Source organism: Colossoma macropomum, unplaced genomic scaffold, assembly GCF_904425465.1.
Source record: "Colossoma macropomum unplaced genomic scaffold, Colossoma_macropomum, whole genome shotgun sequence".
NCBI classification, from domain to species: Eukaryota; Metazoa; Chordata; class Actinopteri; order Characiformes; family Serrasalmidae; genus Colossoma; species Colossoma macropomum.
Window position 1 is genome coordinate 30959283 of NW_023494802.1, and position 22883 is coordinate 30982165.

The 22883-nt window shown below is 39.8% G+C and overlaps 1 protein-coding gene across 1 annotated transcript in view; it reads right to left on the minus strand.

The window, feature by feature from the left end:
- The window catches only part of pfkfb2a (6-phosphofructo-2-kinase/fructose-2,6-biphosphatase 2a), a 37418-nt gene extending 15988 nt beyond the window's left edge, over positions 1-21430 (minus strand). Inside the window, exons 1-9 of the mRNA XM_036591902.1 lie at positions 21306-21430; positions 21059-21195; positions 11954-12079; positions 11624-11720; positions 10360-10426; positions 10072-10146; positions 7008-7064; positions 4911-5035; positions 80-287 (exon numbers count right to left, since the gene is read on the minus strand). Of these exons, the coding sequence (XP_036447795.1) occupies positions 80-287; positions 4911-5035; positions 7008-7064; positions 10072-10146; positions 10360-10426; positions 11624-11720; positions 11954-12079; positions 21059-21176 (873 nt within the window). The 5' untranslated portion in view covers positions 21177-21195; positions 21306-21430. The remainder of the gene's footprint in view (positions 1-79; positions 288-4910; positions 5036-7007; positions 7065-10071; positions 10147-10359; positions 10427-11623; positions 11721-11953; positions 12080-21058; positions 21196-21305) is intronic.
- Between the last annotated feature and the right edge of the window lie 1453 nt (positions 21431-22883).

Consider the following 22883-nt stretch of genomic DNA (forward strand, 5'->3'; position numbering starts at 1 on the left):
CAAACTACTGCTTTAGGACAGGAATAAGGGCACTTTAACGTACAGATAACTTAGAAGGGTCATTTTTTTAAAGCCACACCTCTTTTCCCCGAGAAGACAGGCCAGCGTCTCCTCCGATCAGGCCCTGGATGTTGTGTTCGCTCTCTCCATGGCGACACAGGTAGATGGAGTGTGAGTGGACATGGATGTTCATCAGATAGTAGACGATTTTGCTCTGGATGTAGTCCTGCACACGGTTCACCAGGAAACGCTGGCCTACGTTTATCACCTGGATAAAGGAGCGGTCTCTGCAACACACAAACACACCATCCAACTGTTTAATCACATAACATACACCATAGTACAGTATATATATATGTTTATAACGCTGCTGCCGGAACAAAACCTCGTATCTCCAAAAACTGTAACTTTACAGGAGAAGGAAAAAACATACTTGACTTATAATGTAAGTCAATGGAACCAGAATTTTTCCCATGTCATTTTGGCCCTTTTATTTTGATCCGTTTCATCATGAAATGTACACACAATGTAAAGAGCAACAGGTATTTTCAAATTATGTCAAAAACTGAAAAACAAAAATGGAGATACAAGGTTTTGTACCGACAGCAGCGATATGTATGTACATATAAGACCTGGGGGACACCAAACCATCCCCATCAGATAAACAGCACTTAAGCTTCCATCTCTGAGAGAGAGGAGAAAATCCAAAAAATCCAAAAAAGAAGAAATTGAACAAAAAAAGCTGATGGTGTTTCGCAGAACAATCCAGAGCTCAACATCGCTGAATGTGTTTGGGATTATTTGGATTGTGAGAAGCAGAAAGTGCAACCAACTTCTAAGACTGAACTTTGCAGGTGTGGAAAAAATCCCTATAGATTGCTTTAAGACTGAAAGCGAATCTCCTGTAAAGAATGGAAGCTGTAATAAAGGCAAAGTGTGGACACATTAAATACCAAAAAGCTCAGTATTTAATATAATTAAGCTCAGCAGAACATTACTGTTCCCCATTTGAAAAGCAAACAGATATATCACAGCTTTGAACTGTAATGATTTAAGAATGTAAAAATTCATTAGGCTTCTGTCTCGATTCAGTTTAAATTTATTTGTACAGTCAGAAAGCACCTGTACAGAAATCTGAGCTCAAGCTCCATAGTGAGCAAACTAAGTGGCAAAGAATAATTCCCTAAGGAACTTTGAGGAAGATCCACTGAGAGGAACCAAGACTCTAAAGGAGAAACTCTCTAAGAACATGAGGAAGAACCACTGAGAGGAACCAAGACTCAAAAGGAGAAACGTTCTAAGAACATGAGGAAGAACCACTGAGAGGAACCAAGACTCAAAAGGGAATCATCTGCCGCTGGTCGACACCGCACAGCATAAAAATATCCCAACAAAAGCAAAAATACAGGAATGAAGCGAGCCTAATCATTAGATGGACTTCAGAGTGACCAGTCCCTAGTGTTAGGCTATCCAAAAAAAAAAAAAGAAATGAATTAAACGCATGACTGCATTCAATTCTGCTCACTATGACTATGACCAGTCTCTATGACATCCAGCCAAGGCTTCTAGCTGCAGCAGAAGGGGGGGGATTGCGCAATCAGGTGAGACTGGCCACTGTAATCTGATACTAAGACGCTTGCTAACTCCATAAAAGTAGATCAAAACAGAGTGAGTGTCGTCGGTTCAAAAGAACAGCTGGTTCTGGTAATCGAAATTGGTGATAATTGGCTAATTAACCCGACTAAACCCTCTGTTTAAGGTGTGGTCAGGACACTTTTTACATATCTGGAGGCGCTGAGAGGAGAACTGTGGCTCAGCACAGCAAATCCTCCCTTCCTTCTCCCACAGATAAAGCCAGAAGAATGAAAGGAATTGTTGATCTGAAACTTCCGACAGCTATTTGGAAAGCATTTTTCCAAGCAAACTGCTTATCAAGTACATCTCACATTTGACTGCAGCACAGCTTTACAAAATGAAAGCATAACACAAACTTTACCAAAGAAGCTTGTAGCGTCTGTAAACCCAGAAAAATGCTGGCACCAATTTAAATACCAAACTTGGACATGTGGATGCATAAACATGCGAACGTCTGTAAAACATCAAAGTGTAGACTTTGTCTCCCCCTGCAGGTGCAACTGTAAAACTACACCAAAGAGTGCAACATCCAGGCTCGTACCAGGGCTGCACAACACTGACAGTATTGGGATTATATTTTGTATTGTCGTTGTCCAAAGAAAAACATTTCTCCATTTTGTTTATTTTTTTTTTCTACATTTTTGAACCCAGCACTTGTCCCTAACATTATGCGAAATTCTCAGGATGAATGGACCAATAAAAATGCTCCAAAATCAATTGGAATAAAACCTCTTTACGTTAACTTACACTGAAAGTTAAGAATGTTTTTGCCTCCTGTAAAGTTGCTATTTTGTAGATAGTGACTGCAATGCACACCACTATTGTTGTTATCCAATAATACAGTCCAACTCTAAATGGTGCTCTCTGTATGCAGCTTTTTGACTGGACATACTGTTTTTGTACAATTATTGCTCATTTTTTTTCCCCATAGAAATGAACGGGTGGTGTGCAAAGGTTTGTGCATCAAGCTTATATCATGATGATAGAAATCCATTAATAATACCCTATTAAACATGTGGGGTACATTAGCAAATACCTACCACCACCATCAACCACCTGGAACACCAGAGCGACCACATAGTAACACCCTAGCAACCACTTAGGATACCAGAGCGACCACACAGTAACACCCTAGCAACCACCTGGGATACCAGAGTGACCACACAGTAACACCCCATCAACCACACGGAATACCAGAGTGACCACACAGTAACACCCTAGCAACCACCTAGGATACCAGAGTGACCACACAGTAACACACTAGCAACCACTTGGGATACCAAAGTGACCACACAGTAACACACTAGCAACCACCTGGGATACCAGAGTGACCACACAGTAACACACTAGCAACCACCTGGGATACCAGAGCGACCACACAATAACAGCCTAGCAGCCACCTGGGATACCAGAGAGGCTGCACAGTAACACTCTAGCAACCAACCTAAAATACCACTGTAACCGTGTGGAAACACCCTAGCAACTATCCTGGAACTGGAGCTGCACAATCACTGCATTTTTTCTTTTTTCTCTTTGGACACTGACAATATATTTTGATTTGTGATGCGGAAAATTATTTACTTTTTTTAAACTGCATGAACAGCCTGATTCATTAAAACACCCACGGAGACGCTGTCTGTGTCTGTTAGACAGGAAGCTCAGAGCACACAGTAAAAAACATTACTGGTTATAGTTCATTTGCAAACTGCAGCCATCTCTGGTATCAGTATGAAAAAGGCCAATTTCACACTAAAGTTTAACAAAGCAATATACTGTGCAGCTCAGACCAGCTGCTCCCGCCCAAATCCTGCTTTACGTTGCAATATGAAAATCACAATTACCTGCACAATAATGTGTTGAATGCAGAAAGATTTGCTGATACTGAGACAAACCATGTTCAGTAAGTAATGTAATAATGAAAAGAAAATATGGTTCTACATGAATGTTATTAATCTGATATTCAAATCTAAGAATAAATAGCAGTATGCTGTTTACATAATAACCTAAACATTCAGATTAATGCTGAAATCAGATAATGATCGTATTTTCAGTGTGCATGTAAACACACTCACTCATCTAAAGTTTAAAGAGGAGTTTTCACATTTTCAGCATAAATCAATCGTTATTTTAATTTTAATTTCATATATAATTTTAATTATTCACAGTGGTTTGATGTGAAACGGTTCACTTTAGAGAAACGTACTGTGTCAGATTTCTTTACAGTGGTGGTGACAGGAACCAGGGGTCATGATGGCGCTTATTTATCAAAGTTTCATACAGTCATAAAATGAGCGCAAGCAAATTTTACAGACAGTTTTGTTATTCATCATTCATTTTTATCTTTGCCGCATCTGGACCATAAAGCTCATGTCTGGTCAGAGCGCGTGTATGTTTGAGTATTTGAGTGTATATTTTAATAGTTTAACAATCTGACATAAATGCTTGATTTGCAGTTAACAAACCAAAACTATCATCAACATCATCCTAATATCAACAACAAGAACAAAAGGAGAGAATGACAATAACACTAATCATTTGTGTGGCACAAAAGTGGATGTTCTTATTTTACATGCACATGTTCCACTTAATGACATATTACACTGGGCTTTTGTTTTATACTACTGACTCCGCCCACACAATAAGCATTAACAACACAGCTAGTGCAGAAGCATCTCATACACTGCAATAATACAGCATTTCAATCTGTTATTTACAATCACAACATTATACCGTCATTCTAACTTTTGTTTATTTCATTTTATTCTGTCCAGTGGTCATAATTTTAACACTAGTAGGTCACTGCGCAACCTCAAACACGGCCATTGGGTCACGAGCTGGTGAATGCTGCCGTTTTACTGGCTCCCAACAGAAACACCTGCATGACTTACAGTGTGCTGCATGTAAATGATATGTAAATTAAGTGCTTTTGGGCTGGCGCTTGATTTCACGCGCTGAAGCTGATTCCTCATTTACGCTCAAAACTCTGCTTGTTTTCATGAACCAGACGCAGAGTTGTTTGTACGTCATTAAAGGTATTCATACGTGCTGCTCGGTTTGGGTTCCTATAGATGCCACTGTGAACAATTCTGACTCTGTAAATTTCCCTAAAACAGAGCGTTTCACACCAAACCACTCTGATTGACTCTGTTTACATCTTAACCATTTAATTATGCTGAAATTTTTGACAGTAGCTGGAATTCCCCTTTAAAAAAAAGGAAACTTCACCAACACGCCTTGAAATTCTATACACCTCTTATAAAGTGGTATATTCTTACTTGTCATGCTGGTCTGGGTCTAAAGGCTGATATGTGACTTTGTAGCACTCGATCCTCTTCAGGAAGTCCTCCATCACACTCTCGCGGTTTCTCTCAGGATAGTCTGGGCTGGACACCTTCACGTCCTGGTGGAGAGTTCAGAGACCCAGATTACAGCTTGCATTACTTTTCAAAAGCCTGAAATCAATGTTTTCAACTATTTGAAACCGATTTGGATACAGATAAATATATAAAATTGATTTGGTATGTGAGGGCTGTACAATTTCACAGCTTTCGAATGATTAGTAGGAAGCTGGAAGAATCTCCAGAACGATAAACGAAGCTGTAGATCTCGAAATTTTGTCAGAGACATCCTGCAAATATTGAATAAAACTTTTAAAAGTACCATTTGGTGTCTAATAGTCTAACAGTATTTAAATCTACACTGTAAGTTACGGTGCATACAGTAACACAGATCTTTGTATCTCCATTTTTGTCGTTCTTCAGTTTTTGACATAATTTGAAAACACCTGTTGCCCTTTACATTGTGTGTGATTTTCATGATGAATGGACCTAAAGAAACGGCACAAAATGACTTGGAAAATATTCTGGTTCCACTGACTTACGTTAAAAGTATGTTTTTTCCTTCTCCTGTAAAGTTACCATTTTGGAGACACGAGGTTTTCTTCAGATGCAGAGATATAACAAGTGATTCCAAACTTTTGAAATTTTGAATTTGGAATTAAGGCTTAAGTGAGACATGACACACTGCGGCCAGCTTCCAATCAGCCACTGTGACTCCACCAACCAAAACACACACTAAGCGCCAGATTCCTAAAACGCAGCAGCAGATTTACCAACATGATAAGAACAAACAGCGTGGCGGTAACACGTTTGCTCACTCATAAACGAGGATTATCAGTAAGATTTACCGCTTGCATGACATGAGCTGTGGCCACACTATTATCTTAGTCAAATATGGAGGTGTCAATTTATAACATGACACAACACCCTAAACAATAACGCCTGAATCACTCTGATGGTCATTTTTTTCCCCACTGAGAGGCCGACTCAGCAGATTAACCGATATATTTAAAAGACACGTTTTAATCTGTTTGGATGGAGCAGCTCAGCAAACCGTCTAACTGCTGTTTGTAAGAGAACACGAGAAGAAAGAAGACTTGCTTGAGACGGATTCCAAACATAGTTGTTGTGGAGGACATTATTTAGAGATTCCTCTCACACTTTCGACTGGCACTGAACTGAAAACGGCCTCTTCTTCCTGCGTCAAGTTCCATTGATTGGCCCGTGTTTTAAATTTACAAGGGATTTTACAAAGAAATTCAACTTGCACACGAAAATGACATTTTACCAGCAAAAATTCATTTTTAGAGTCAAAACTAATTTTTTACTGGTCGAAATTTAGTTTTAACTTCACGCGTGTAAGCTGAATTCCTAAGATCAAGAAAAAATACAGGAAATAAAAGCTAAAATTACAATTTCAGCATGTCAAATTAATTTTTAATTGTGCTGAAAAAAGGTGTTAAACTTTAATTCATGTTAGTAAAAAATATTGCAATTATAAGGCATGAATTCTTACCAATGAAAAATGAAATCCTACATGCTAATATATAATTCCTACAATTAAAAGTTGAATTTTAAGAATTTGTACTTATTTTGTCATTTTATCCAGTAGCAACAGCATTTTCTGACACAGAAACTTTGTTTCTTGATTAGAAGTCAAAAGCATCTTTCCCCTCAACTTTGTCGCTGATTTTGAGAATTGAGTTCCTTTGTTTTGTTTCTTTCATCGTGTCCATTTTGGTAGCAAACCGGAGCTTCGCTTAGCAGGTCGTTAATATGTAGGAGCTCATTTACATGTTGATTTTCATTGACTCTTGTCTGGGTGAAAATACTGCAGCGTTTAAAGACGCTGGAACGCTAATCACCGGCACTGTGACTTTATGAATAGCTCTTATTTACTGTGGCGCAGCACTGTTACCGCTGGGTTTTATGAATCTGGCCCATCATATCTAGTTAACATCACTGTTCATTGTTATGAATGAAATTACGTGTTGTAATTAGTGAACCTGAAGTTTGCAGGTAACGACAACTTACCATAATGTTTTCAGCGATGACATCTGGGTCGTCACAAACTGACTCGACAAAAAACACCTGAAAGAGGTGAGTAGGGTTTTCATATTAAAGGAACAGGTCAGAGGAAAATGACACCATTTTCTTTTTACCACAAATGCAGTCGATCAGCCATGGACGAAAATACATCACATAAGTGCATACAGAGGTGTACAGATGTGTAAATCAGGGTTCGTACACTTTTTAAACAGTGGAAGTCCATAACTTTTCCATCACATACATTAAAACTTCCCCAAAGTGATACATGATATTGCTTTAGTGAGTCCCTGTTGTCATGCAGGTTGTTTTTAGTTTTTTTTAGTGTATTTTATTTGTGCACTTTGCTCACGGTATCCAAGCCCTGCCAGCGAACTGCACTGTGAGTTATTTGCTTCAAATCAATAAAAATGAATAATAATATTCTCCCCAGAAAGAAGCACAAAAAATGCAGGTGTCTTTTCTTCAGTCTCCATATTCAGTGTGATGTGGTGTCAAACTGCCTGTCCATAAAGACCCACTCTGCTCCTTCTCTCCATGCAAACCCTGTCATGGCTGAATTCTCTTGGTTCAGACGCTCTGTATAGGCTGCATTAAACGGATGTGCCGTATGTTGTGTGCAGATTTCGAGTAGATGTTTGGTAATCTGCTGTAAACGTGACTCTCCTGTTGATTGTCTCCTGAATAGTATGATTCATTTGGAGGGATTTTTGTGTGTTTGTTTTTTATGCTGACGTGCGATGGAAACTGATCAGCGTTTCAAATATGATTAGATGAATAACCCAGCAGCGTAGCCAATTGGTGACCATTCCAGGAAGTGTGCCCACCCTTCTTGCCACCCCAGATAAACAAAATAAGACAGTCAGCCATCAACAAAGAAGCAGTCGCCACCAGAAAACCTCTGCTTTGCTACTTTGTGTAATCAGCGTATCTCACAGGCGAGCAAACTCTGCTTTAAACCTTAATGTTCTTCTCGTTCGTTTTGCTCAAGGAAGCAGCTAACATTGGCTTTCTACATTAGGAAAACAGTTAAAACCACATAAATATATCTCTACAGTATATTACGGTGTTCTTTGTTACATGTTGTGCAGTATATGAATCGCTGTAACATCACTGTCACTGAAGATGTTCAGTAAACAGTAGAAATCATTTTTAAAAATCTATTTTTCACTTAACGTAATGAAAAACAGGATAAAATCACTTGTTCAGACGTTGTTCTAGAGTGAAACTGTATTTCAAATGTGGTCAACCAGTAAATAACACTAATTATTTGGTTAATCTTCACAGATTTATGACCACACTAGTAATTTGCCCAGTACACTTCAGCAGTGCTGCTCTGTGAGCTACATTATATGAAGCAGGCTGTATGATGGTGAGATGAAGTAAGTAATATCTAATGGTATTTACTATCATGTAGTAGCGTCAGTCGTTTATCGTGTGAGGTAAATACTCCTTACAGCTGAGTACATTCATGTGTTTAATAATGCAGACTAGCTTTCAGAGGCAGATCCAGTGCTGAGCAACAGATCCTGCTAATAGATCAGTTTAATAGATGACTCCTGCTGGTAGTTTAGTTTGTTACCTACACTCGTAAAAAGATGGTCCTTCAAAGGGTTCTTTGGAAAAGAAAATGGTTCGACATAGAACCATGAACACTCAAAGAACCCTATGCATGATTAAAAGGTTCTATGCATCATGAAACGGTTCTTCAGAATGTATTATAGACTGTTGTATACAGATATACAACAACAAAAGGATTCTTCTATTGTTACGATGTCAAGCTTATAACAATGAAGAACCTTTTTAGGTGCTATATAGAACCCTTTTCAAAAAGGTTCTATATAGAACCATCTACAGCTTATTCTCCATCAATCTGAAGAACGCTTTCACAATGCAAAGAACCTTTCAATCATGCAAAGGGTTCTTTGCATGTTCACGGTTCTACATAGAACCATTTTCTTTTCCAAAGAACCCTTAAAGAACCATCTTTTTGTCTCATAATGTTACCTCACACCGTTTTCTCCTAGCAGTTTGCCACCCCAGTTGAACTGCTGGGTCTAACCTGGCAACCCCATTGAAAAGGTTCTGGCAACCTCTTCAGACAAACCACATGGGGAAAAAAGTGCAGGACTTTTCCAACACACTTATTGTTTTACTAGAAAGAAAGCAGATTGAAGGAGAGATGAAAGGGGAATTCCACCCACTGCTCAAAATTTCAGCATAATTAAATGGTTAAGATGTAAACGAAGCCATTCAGAGTGGCTTGGTGTGAGACGCTCCATTCTAGAGAAACTGAGTCAGAATTGCTCAGTGGTGGTGATTGGAACCAGACGTCTAAAGATACGCCTGAATACGCTGCACAATGCCTGAGGCATAGTTTTATGACAGATTTGAGATAAGGTTTTGTCCTTAAACAATTTTTACATTCCTGGCAGGGCGGTACAAGCGCGGCGTTATGAGGCAAAATAACACAATATTCCTGTAAAATCCTGGAATTTCCTGTATTTTCTTCCCCCTGTGGTTTGTCCAAAGATGTTGCCAGAAAAAAACCTCATCAATATTACATATAAACACTCAGAAGACATGTGTAGTTCACTGGTCGTCTTAGATAGTAGATAAAATGGCTACATTTGTGTTGTAGATGCTGTAGACCCCTGGTTCCTATCTCCACCACTGTAAAGAAATCAGTCTGTAACCTTTTCTGCAACTACCACTTTCACATTAAACCACTCTGAATGACTCTGTTCACGTCTCAGTGATTGAATTGTGCAGAAATTTTAGAATTCCCCTTCAATATCTGACAGTGTGAGGCAAATGTGTGATGATTTAGGTATTCAGTTTACACAGTTCTAATTGGTGGGGTATGCGCTTCCACTACTTGTTACTTACTTTAACTTCAGCTGTAAACCCTGTTTAAGCTGATCGACTACATTTGGGGTAGTGAGAAAACTGAAACTGTCTAAAGATTTCTTGCTGTTTCTTTAACAAACACTGACGGTTCACTCAGTGCTACAACTAGGCTTTGTAGAGAAAAGGCCAGCAGGAAACTGACCTTGTACGAATTCTCCTGGGCAAACCCCAGAATGAGGTCCCTCCTCTCTCGAGTTGTGTTGGTGGCATCAAACACCTGCAGAGGTTGACACAGCACTCTAAGACGGCTTTATTTCGGAAACAAAAAGCTGTTTACTTGGTACAAGTACCGAAGAGAGCTTGTGAAAGCACAGTTAAGTTACGCAACATACACAGTTCTTAGCACAATAACCGACTACTTTCTCCATGACTTGACATTTCCATCAGCAGTGCAGACGGTCAGCAGTTTTAAAGAAAAAATGAAACTCACCGCAATCTGACCACCCTCTTCGTTTAGATACACCTTCACATCCTGCAGGGCAATGAGAGCACACTGTCTGAGGAGTGAGAGGCACACAGTTAGCACATCCTTTTTACTGCACAACATTATTTATATTTAACCTTTTTTTGAAGAATAGCAGCATTTAGAACCAGGGGTAGAATTGAGGGAGGTGGGTCTCGGACCTCCCATAAGAGTAAACTTAGGGACCCCCCATATAAGAGAGACAGAATTGAAGTCAGGGGGTCCCGTGCTCTTTTCTCGAATACAATGTGAATTTTCAGAGAAAATGAACTGTCTTACACAAGCTGAGCGTCTCCATCATGTTAACAGTTTCATTACTGTCTTCGGTCAAACTGTAAACTCACCCGGCCCGAATTCAAAACGTAACCGCAATGTAATCTAGTGCACCGAGCCTCACCACTCCCACTTAAAACTGAAGAACTTAAAGCTTGAGTGTTTCATAAACAGAAATAAACACGTCAGCCTGAGTTAAAGAAAGGTTGCTGTGTTGCTGCCGGCAGTGATTTGCATACTGAGAACTTCAAAGGTAAGATATAAGTAAAAAAATTATTTTCTACGCCCACTGTGGCAGTATGCTATAGCTTAAGGTGTGGTTTGGGTTATTAAGTTTGCTGATGTTGTTTTCTTTGTCTTTGTTATATACATCTCTCAGTTCTGTCACAATAATGTTTAGCATATGCAGGATGATGACTGCACTGCTGTCAGCCATAGGCTATAATCTCATATCATAACATAGAGAGTCAATATGCTATTGGTTTTATGCAACCAGGGCAGGTCAACACAATAACCTTGTTTCTAAACAATAACAAATAACTTAACTTTACGTTAAGGTATCTAAATAAAAATGTCTGGGAACTGCCAAGCGCACACCGCCTGAATTAAACGTACAATTAGAGGCATCAAGAGGAGAAAATGAATCTAGTTACCTAAATCACACTAACAGCAGGCTAAAGAATGATACATTATATGTATATATATCTTTTTTTTCTGACATCTGATAAGTTGGAATGGACAAAAACTACCAAAACCTATTAATACAATCATTATTCAACATTTCACATACTGTACTGCACTAAATCCAATTAAACAGGACTAATTACTTCTTTTTACCGAAATATGCAGTTGTTCGTTGTTCTTTCAGTTATGATGATACACATGATATTGTCAAGTAATTTATCACAATAATGATAAATATCGTCATACTGGCCAGCTCTAAGCTCCGCTTACTCACTTCCTGATTTTCATGGCCTCTGCATTGTCGTGTCTGAAGAAGTCGTAGGACTTGTATGACTGGACAGCTTCACGCCGGTACTCTCCCAAGTTGAACACTGCATAAAACAAACAAATGTCAGAAAATTACAGAAATCTGTGTTTAAGATTTGCCAAATCTAGGATTAGCAACAAACATCTGTCAGCATGAACAATACACTAACGTATAAACCTGTCAATCAAAGCACAAAGACTGAAAACAGTAAATGAAACTGGAGTATATTAACAGGTTTATCACAAGCATTTTTCAACGAGAACATGACGAGGTAACAGTTTCAGGCAGCATCTTCACCTTTTGTGGGTACTCCTATCCAGTTGAGGTAGCGAGTCAGCTTCTTGGACATGTAGGTCTTCCCTCTCGCAGGCAGACCAATCATTACAATCATGGTGGAGGTATTGGTCATGTAGGACGCCCATGCTGAAAAAAAGACAAAGATACATTCTACATTTTGTTTATTTTTCACTCTTGGTAATGATTCATTTTTACGATCTCACTTCATCCCTTAGAGCTGCACTATGTATGTTTTGGGGATTTGGAGACCCCTCTGGTGGAAATGTGTAATTGCATGCAACATGCACAGGAACATTTGGTAATATGGGTTGTACTTCTGTCACCTTTCCTGAGCAGATGAATCTGACGACTGCAATTGTGTTGAAAGTTAATTCACTGAGAACTCAGTCGAAACTTGGCGAAGGACGTGTCTCTCTGAGAATGTAAGTGAATGATCCAACATTGTCATCATATCTTCATCAGCATAATGTTGATTTTACATTCGAGACCTAAACATCGAGCCAGACCTTCTTTTTGAGTCTGTGCGCATGACAGTAATATGTAAAGATGTATGATACGGACCAAACAACTCCCGCAAAATCTGAGTCGACCTCACATAATGCAGCGTTAATATAAAGCAGGCTGTTTTTATTACTGTGTCTTCAAGATTGACATGCTTTCAAGATCGGTATATTTAAATGACATCTGGTGAGGCTGACACCTTCACATGTTATGAAGGAAAATAGCACTCAAAAAGCAGCCCGGGTTAAATATGGAACAAACTTTTCAGTTCTGACTGAAACCTTGGCAACGTCATGCAAAATAAACTGCAGCTGCTCATTTCAGATGTGTGGATTCTCTGGAAGGCTGTAATGATCAATTAGCTTCCTGACAGCCAGGAACAGCACGACATTTAATTGTTTTCCCACATCTTCCACTCTAATAACTACAGAAAGAGACTGTCTACATGAACAATATTCCACATTACTTCAACTGGAATGCACAGAGCTAAACCGCTGAATGTCCAGTTATATACAAATGTCATGTCTAAGATAAATTCAAAACTTCATAAATAAAAGCCTGTTTTATTTATGCTAATTTCTGATAACTCCCCTATGGCATTTATTACAGCAGCTGACACTATTGCACACAAGCATTTTTGGCCTTTCTTGCTCAAACACGGACATTTGAAGGCTGTGAGAGACATTTCATATGTTTTATTTGAAGCTTTTAACAGTCATTAACATATATCTTAATTTGTACGTAGCAGTAAGGAGTCCTGACATAGAGCTGCTGCCACTGTTTTCCATTTCCAACAACTAACTGGAACCTGGTTAAACTACAGCTCATGTTCACAGTTATTCACCTAAAACTTGCAGAAGGCCTAAAGTGTTGTTTTTACTCACAAAATTGGTTGTACCCATTGGAAATCATATTGTGGTTGGTTGATTCCTCTCTCTATTCCTAATTAGGTGGTAGTTAATCTAATATGTAAGGCCTTCAGTTCAGCTCCTGAAGTCCTAACCAATGGGAGAGCATGCTGGGCTGTATCTACCTAAACACCAAGAAAAAATCCTGACTGGACAATTTTCCATTTCAACATTTTAGCCCTTTCCACTTCCTTTCTTTAACCAAAACTTAAGAAATAAGTAATAATGAAATAATATTACACAAAATGTCCGACCTATTTTAGCTCCCAGAAATCAGCAGGCCTTCACTAGAAGGCCTTGAGGGTTCCACTATGATGGAGTGAGGAGTGAAAGGTATGTTTTAAAACTTAAAGCCCAATCCCATTTCTTATTTCACCCCTACCCCTTGTTTTCGAGCGTCACCTTGATTCTTGGAACTGAGTTAGAAGGGGTAGTGTTTGAAATGTTCCCTATGAAATGGGACTCTCAAATAACAAAGAACGTTACTTCATTAACAGGCTATTAGCGGATCTCTGCAGGCGACCCTGCCCGTCTGCAGTGATAGCAGAGCAGTAAAGTTCAGCAACATCACTGCTGGGCTTTAGTTACATTTAGGAAATCAGTTGTCTATTATCACCCACCCCTAATTCGTCTGTGATATGAAGCTGAAGTCAGCTATTCACCAGCTTTTTGTTCAAATATTTCCGTTACACCTTAAATAGTGCAGCAGTTCTGATGCCTGAGGCACCAGAAGGTAACTGCTGCACCATTTAAGCTGGAACAGGAAATTACTAGCAATTTTTATGCTTGTTAAGAGGAAAAAGACCATAATGCACTGAAATGACCTTAACAGTAGCCCTAATAGTTCGGCTTAGTTCGGGCTGGGAGCAGTTGTGGGCTGGAGGTTAGGGGACCAACCTTGTGTCCGGAAGGTCGACGGTTCGATCCCCTGAGCCGACAGTACGTGACTGAAGTGCCCTTGAGCAAGGCACCTAACCCCCAACTGCGGATAGGGCTGCCCACTTCTCTGGGCAAGTGTGCTCACTGCCCCCTAGTGTGTGTGTTCACTAGTGTGCATGTATGTGGGTGTTTCACTGCACGGATGGGTTAAATGTGGAGGTCTAATTCCACTGTGTGCAAAACACAGTTGGCTAAAGGTTCTGAATTGAATTCAATTCTATACGTGGTACTGGCAAGGGGTGAAATGGGACTGAAATTAAGAATGTTTAAGAAAATATAGTTTCTGTGGGTCCTTTAAGACATTGTCACTGTTGTCTGTACTACACATAATATCTCTTGGAAATGATTCATCAGGTAATCAGCTCAACAGGCCTGCTGGTTCAACTCATAAAACATCTGTGAGCTTATTAGACCTCACGGCCACCTGAAATGATGGTCTCGCATAAGGCAGTTCAGGCTAAAAGTTGCTTCAAAATGTAATCTTCTACTACAAAATATCTACTCAAACGTCATGGACCATCTTCACCTGCTCTGAGTGCTGTAAATAAATTACTAAGCTCATTCTGTTTAAAGGGTGGGCAAATCTAGAGCTCATCTGAGCATTCAGCTTCCATATTTAACCAACCATTTATCCATTTTAAGGTCAAAGGTTCCTTCTTTTAAATCATTGCTTGAGAAACATTCTTGGTGCTAGACTGAAGGTTTCAGATTGTTTTTCCATCCCAAACTCTTCGTCTGCACGTGACAAAAGTCCTTCACGTGGCTGCTACCTAGCAACCACCACTTCATGTTTGCTTTCCCTGCGAGAGAAATTGGATTCTGAGCAAAGCCAGACATATGAGTCTGAAATGTGAGGTTTGGGAGTAATTAAGCACAAGCTTATTCTTTGGCTGAACGCATCACTTCATGCTATTAGGGCTTATTGCTTCTGAATCCTGCTCGGTTTGGCGGATGTCTTTCTGTTTCGAGATGCACTGTCTGCCTTGATGTCATGCAGATATCAGCTTACGGCAGGTCATTCTAGAGCAGTTTCTCAGGCCCAGTGCTGTGAGACCCTCGCACAGAGGGGATTACTGCTCTAACACAGCTTCGTGAAGGCTCTGATAATCAGTTGATGGGTTGTGTCAGGTGTGTTAGAGAGGAAAAAGCACTAATTTGTGCAGTAAAGGGTCCATGCAGGACTGGAAGCCACCTCAAAAGTTAATCAACTAACAAATGCACCAATCATCCTCATCATTAATCATTTATAGGGTACACCCTGGAAAAACGACTGAGCCGTGTATTGTGAAGAAACACTATATGGTGCCAGTAGTACTTGTCTGAATAGGCAATAGCTTAAAGAAGAATTCCACCAATTTTGAAACATTTCTGCATAATTTATTCTTTGGCAAACAGTGGGGTTCAAAGGTCTGAGACCCACTGAAATTAAAGCCTGGAAGTAAACAGAAAGTTTTAGAATTTTGAAAAATAGTAAACAAAGCAAAGTTATGTCAAATGAAATGGAGAAGAATTATTCTGCACAGATATAGTCATTAGGTCACTATTCAAATTTCAGCAAATTTTCCCTTAACATGCTCAGTGAAATACTGCTCCACTGACCATTTTAAGGCCTTTGTAAGAAAGGTCAGGATTTTTTTAGTCTCATCTTCCACTGAAGCTTGCGTTTAGACCACTTTCAGTTGTATTTGATCTACTAATCAGAGACTTGGAGTGTTTCGAGTGCACACTGTCATTAAGGGGGCACTAAAATACTAAATAATAACACTAAAAAATACTGAAAATCATGTTAAAATTTCAAAGCTTCCACTTTAGACTCAGACTGTTATGCTGATAACATAATTTGTAATGCAATTTCACAAAGTCAGTGTTTTCAAGTGAAAGGGTGCACTGTAGCAACTCGACTTTCTTTGCAGTTAGGGATGTCCCAACCTAATTTTGCCCCCCAATCCAATCCCAGTACTTTAATGTTGAGTATCGGCTAATGTTGATCTGATCAAATCTACAGCCACATTATTTAGGTATGATATGTTGCTTCCAATTAATATGACAGTTAAATTAAGTTTTTAGTGCATACATAATGTGACATTCTGCACTGATATGTTTAGTTTTTTTGACCGACTCATTTTGATGTGTTTAATAATGACTTATGATCCAATCTGATTAACCTCCCTACTGTTCTATTAATATTCTGCAGTGAAACCACTTTATTTTTGTATGTGCTTAGTAGTAACCATTTTAAAGAGCTGTGAATACAGTATGATTTCATACTGCTTTAATGCACTAGAAGAAGAACAGCTGCCAGTAAAGCAGAAAGTTTCTGTGACAGTTTCGTTTTCAGCTGACTCGCGAGTGAAATCAGTTACAGGAGGCACCAGTGGCTTCTGGTGGCATGGCGCTTGTGCTAACTGCCAGAAAGTAGGCAGGAAGTGTAACAGCAGCTTTCTCACATTTTACCTGCCAACATTTAGACAAACCTTGGCTAGTTCAGACACAGTGGAAACACTGGTGCTGCAGATATTGCAAGTTTTCATGTATGACTGTGACTGTAAAACAGTTCCACACTGAAGACACTTCGACCTTCGGAAAACACACGTCATGTAGATGGCAACTGCGAAGAGGCTTTATAATATATAAAATACCATTTAATATATATAAATACCATTTAACAGGCAGGGGTCAAAACACAAGCAGGCAATAGCAAAGGCAGAACCATGTTCCCATAACCAGGAGGGCAAATCAAGGGTCAAAAACAGGAACACAAGAACAGGCTTAGAAATTCAGGTCAACAACACAGAGACTTTGCCAACACAAAGGTCAAACAAAGAGGTATATATGAGGCAGATAACAAGTCCAGGTTCACTTGTAGGTGTGAAAGTGGGAGGAGCCAGGGAAAGTCCAAGTTAAATCTCCACAGAGGGCGGAGACCACGTGACACCTCACTGCACAGGTTGTGGATAATGTCCATTTAGGGCACCTCTACAAAATGAATATGTAAACAAAGGACTGGAACTGTACTGGGTTTAGAATAGCCAATGTTAGACCTGGGCGATAAGTCGAACTAATCAGATATCAGAGATGACGGACAAGTAACCCAATGACCATACCTTAAAGGTTATAATCACCATATTGGGAAAAAGATCTGACAGAGAACTAAAGAGGAGTGATTTACTTTTACACAGCTTGATAAAAAAACATTAAATAATATGTACACATGAGGTTTTGCACTTTACTGTTAAAACATGTTCTTAAGGGGCCTTAAAAGGCTTCCAGATTACAGTAAATTTCCTGCTGTCTCTGCTGTGGGCTTCTGCAGTAGTGCTGGTGTATCGGTCTATAGGCCTGTAACTGCACCTCTGAGTCATCATCATGATGATCTCCATGGACAATCTACACCTCATCCACATCTCAGCAGACTCACTCTAATGTTACTGTGTCTTAATCTAACAAATCTATACCTGGAAATACAGATTTGACATCTTGTACATCTACTATATCTTGTATAATCTAGAATATATATATATTTATATATCAATATTCAATCCCCTATACAACCTGCTTCTTTTATCTACCTCAGACTCACTAACTGCATATATGCAAATGTGTATAACTGTACATATCACAGCTTTTGTTTCATAACCTATATTACTGTTACAAAACTGTACACTGGGAATGGTGCAATACTTATTTTACGAACACTTACGTGTTCTTCTGTCGCAGCTGCTGACTGAAAAGCTGCTCAGTGGTGATGACAGTTTGGGAATTTAATGTAGTCTCATCTTCAGAGTCTGACCAAATCGGCTGTCGGTCAAACGTGATCTTAAGTATCCATTTTCTGTTTGTGGCACAGTAAGAAGTAAAAAGGTTCAAATGGCTTGAGTGTCTCCTACAGCTGTCAAAGTCGTTGCTTAGCAACGGCGTCTCAGGGGAGTGATACAGTGTTTGTGAAAAAAAGATTTTTCACAAACACTGTATCATAAGAACACTTCTCAACCAATCAGCTTGCATGGCTGGAACTAACTGTTTTATAATGGTGTATATTAATGTGTATATTTAGAGTCAAATATATAAATATATATATTTATATTTTAAAATATTTTTGTATTTAAGTACTACAAGGAGATTTTCACTCATCTTCGCACCTGTGTTAATCCGATGTGACAATAAACGTGATTTGATTTAATTTTGATTTGGTTTTTTATGTAATAAGCCTAAGGGGTTAAACTCTGCAGACGTCTGGTTCCTATCACCACCACTGTGAACAATTCAACAATTTTGACTTGATTTCTCTAGAATGGAGCATTTCCCAACAAACCATAAATCTTTTAATTATGAATAAATAAAAAAAATGATGGAACTCCGTGGGCAGAGACTACATGCAACTGACCAGTATTGCCCTTTGCATAGCATTATGTAGGCCTAGCACATACTGACAGTATACAGTAGCAAGACAACCTTCAAACTCCTTTCTCTCCACTCATTACCCAGGTTTCAGAGACAAGATCTAACCTGCTAATCAAGCAGCATGACGTACCGACATTCCTCACTCAGAAAACCAAATTCCAAACTCACTAAGGATTTCTTTTCAGCATGAATGAACAAGTTACAGCACTGCTGACTAAAAATGACCAGGACACTTTTTAATCTACTGGGAGAACTGCAGAACAAACTCATCGTACAACATAACAGACCGCAATGATTTGAGGTCTGGCAGTGTCAGCACCGCGTATCTGTGTAGATAAGGTGCCACTTGTAAATAAATGTAAAGGAGCTTATTAAGCTTTACTCTGACCTTCTATTCACATGATTTGTATTAGCTCACGCTTAAAAAAGAGCGTTCTTTAAGGGTTCTTTAGTAAAGAAAATGGTTCTATAAAGAACAAGAACGCTTTGCATGATTAAATGGTTCTCTGCATCATGAAAGCGCTCTTCAGATTGATGGAGGATGAGCTGTAGATGGTTCTATATAGAACCTTTTTGAAAATGGTTCTATAAAGCACCATAAAGCGTTCTTCTATTGATTACAAACTTGACATCGTAACAACAGAAGAACCTTTTTTGGTGCTATGTAGAACCATTTTCAAAAAGGTTCTATACAGAACCGTATATAACATATTCTCCATCAATCTAAGGAACGCTTTCACCATGCAAAGAACCATTTAATTATGCAAAGGGTTCCTTGAGTGTTCATGGTTCTATACAGAACCCATTTTTTAACTAAAGAACCTTTGAAGAACCATCTTTAGAAAGAGTGTATAGAACTACATTAATGTGTTAGAACAGTTCCTGCCCTAAGAACAACTACCACAAACTGCTACAATCATCAGGCGTCCCACCCAAACACTCACTCAAGTCTCCCATTAGCGCTACTGAATGGTGGCTGCCAATTAAAGCCCTATCAGAGACAACACACAGCTGCCTCGAGGCTGTTATAAAGCGCTGATGTCACTGGTTCACTGTTCAAACTCCTCCTATCATCATGGAATAAACAGTCTCGTCCAACTTCCCTTCCAGGCCTAATTAGATTAAAACAGTCATGACGACTTGATGAAATCCAACAGCCTTTGGCTGAAACATGACCAGGTGTGTGCGGCATGCGTGGTGTCGCCTACTGACTGAACTCACCTCCTGACTACTCATCGACTAACGCTGTAATGATGTCTATCTGTCAGCGCACAATATGCACACAGCACTGTGCTAAGTCACACCGCTGACAACCAAGGAGAAGACCTTCCCATCTTGTCAGTGGAGTGACCCGTATTTACAGATGACGGGTTACTCCACTGACAGGCTAGGAATGTTTTTACTGTGGCGGGGTCGGTGGGGTGACTTTGGAAAGTGTTGTGTGCACCGTGTGTGGTAGGTGTAGCCATAGCAATGATCTCAGATCAGTATATACAGATATATTATATATATATATATATATATATATATATATAGCTGTTGTCGGAACAAAACCTTGTATCTCCATTTTTTTCAGTTTTTGCCATAATTTGAAAATGCCTGTTGTCCTTTACATCATGTGTAAATTTCAGAAAGAATGGACCAAAAGAAATGACCCAAAATTACTTGAAAAAAATTCTGGTTCCATTGACTTCCATTAAAAGTAAAGTAGGTTTTTTCCTTCTCCTGAAAAATTATCATTTTGGAGATATGAGGTTTTCTTCTGACAACAGTCATATATATCAGGTGGGTGTGTAAGAAGGGGGAATTGTGGTGGGCATGGGAGAAAAGCCTTACAAAAAAGGAACATCTATGATAACATTTATGATACTTATACTAATGTATAGTAAACTAATGTATAGTATACTAATGTATAGTAAACTACAGTAATGTAATAGTCCGACACACTCTTAAACACTCTTTAAAAAGATGGTTCTTCAAGGGTTCTTTAGTAAAGGGAACAGTTCTATTTACAACCATGAACACTGAAAGAACCATATGCACGCTTAAATGGTTCTTTTCATGGTGAAATGGCTCTTCAGATTGATGGAGAATGTGTTGTATGCGGTTCTACATAGAACATTTTTGAAATACAGCACCAAAAAGGGATGCTCTTGTTAGAAGCCTGACATTCTGTATAGAATCATACACAACCCATTCTCCAGCAATCTGAAGAACCGTTTCACCATGCAAAGAACCATTTAGGCAGATGATTCTATGAGTGATAATGGTTCTGTATTACTAAGGAACCCTTTAAGAACCATCTCCTTGAAGAGTGGGAGTATCTATCAGAAAGTCCTGTAGTGTTACTACTTACAGCATTTCTTCTCGTTAGCTCTGCCCTCAGTCTTCCTGCTGTCGGTGGGTCTCTCCGCGGCTCTCGGCGGGTCTACCTCCCCGTTGCCCGGGTCACCGCCGCCGGCCAGCGAGCTCATTGTAGCCGGGGTGTGGAGGCTGGATTCAGGGGAGAGGAGAGCCTGAGCCCGGGGGGTTTACCTCCATGTCTAACGCCTTGTGGTCACCTTGCAAACTCCTCTGACACTCAGTGTGATCAAATTACTTACCTGGCATAGAAAAGACTAAACGCTTGGAGGCGGTTTACTCCATCGGTCACGTCTGACTTTCTGAACTTTAATTCAAAGCGAGCTGCGACTCCGTCAATCTTTGTTTTGGTTTCAGGAAGAGCTGCTCGCAGCTGGCCGCGTTTTGGAGGGGCGGGGCTAAGCGCACTCCGCTGATTGGCTGCGATTCGCGGCGTTCGGAGGCGTGCCCGTCGCTGGTTGGCTGAAACACGCGTCAATCAAAAACTCAGCCTTCATTCTCGTTTTCTTTCTCTTTCCTGAGAGCTGAACTTGACTCTCAATGTCACCGCATTCACCCTGATTTAAAACTCGTTTGCGGCGCCTGGTCTGACTCAGAGAGGCCGAACAGAGCCAGCAGTGCAATATTCGTGATGAAAGTGCCTGGGTTAGTTATCTGAGCGCTGTGCAGGCCTTTCCTGTGGCTGTGAAAAAGTTATTGCCCCATAAGCCTAAAGGTGGCACAACCTTATATGGCACCCTTAGCCTTATGGGGCAGTTACTATCAGTAACAACTGCAATCAAACGTTTGTGATCACTGGTGATGAGTCTTCTACACAGCAGTGGAGGAATTCTGGCCCACTCTTCTTTGCAGAATTGTTTTAATTCGGCTACATTGGCGCATTTTCCAGCAAGAACTGACCGTTTAAGGTCTCTCCACGGCATCTCAATGGGGTTCAAGTCAGGACTTTGAGTCGGACACTCCAAAACCTTGATTTTGTTTGTTTTAAGCCATACAGAGGTGGACTTGCTTGTGTGCTTTGGATCATTGTCCTGGTGCATTACTCCACTGTGCTTGAGCTTTAGGTCACAAACTGACAGCCAGACATTCTCCTTCAGGAATTTCTGATACAGAGGAGAATTCATGGTTTCATCAATTATGACAAGTCGTCCAGGTTCTGCATCACACTACCACCACCATGTTTCACTGTTGGTATGATGTTCTTATGGTGAGATGCGGTGTTAGCTTTACACCAGCTATAACGGGACCCATGTCTTCCAAGAAGTTCCACCTTTGACTCATCAGTTCATAGAATATAATCTCAAAAGTCTTGGGGGTCATCTAGATGTTTTTTGGCAAATGCGAGACAAGCCTTTGTGCTCTTTTTGATCAGCAGTGATTTGCGCCTTGCAACTCAGCTGTGGATGCCATTTTTGCCCAGTGTCTTTCTTATTGAGAAATCGTGTACATTGACCTTAACTGAGGCAAGTGAGGCCTGCATTTCTTTAGACGATCATCTGGGTTCTTTTGTGACCTCCTGGATGAGCCGTCGATGCGCTCTTGGTGAAATTTTGGTGGGCCGGCCACTCCTGGGAATGTTCACCACTGTTCCAAGTTTTCTCCATTCGTGGATAACGGCTCTCACTATGGTTCACTTTCAAGTTTCTTTCACTTTCAAGATGGTTAGATTTCAAAGACTTTGTTTCGCATCTGTATTAAAATCTCTTTAGAATGTGACATCATGTGCTGCTTTTTGAGAACTTCTAACCTGCTTCACACTGCCAGAGAGGTTCTAAGTGATGTTTAGATTAAACATGTCTGGCAGTAATCATGCCTGGGTG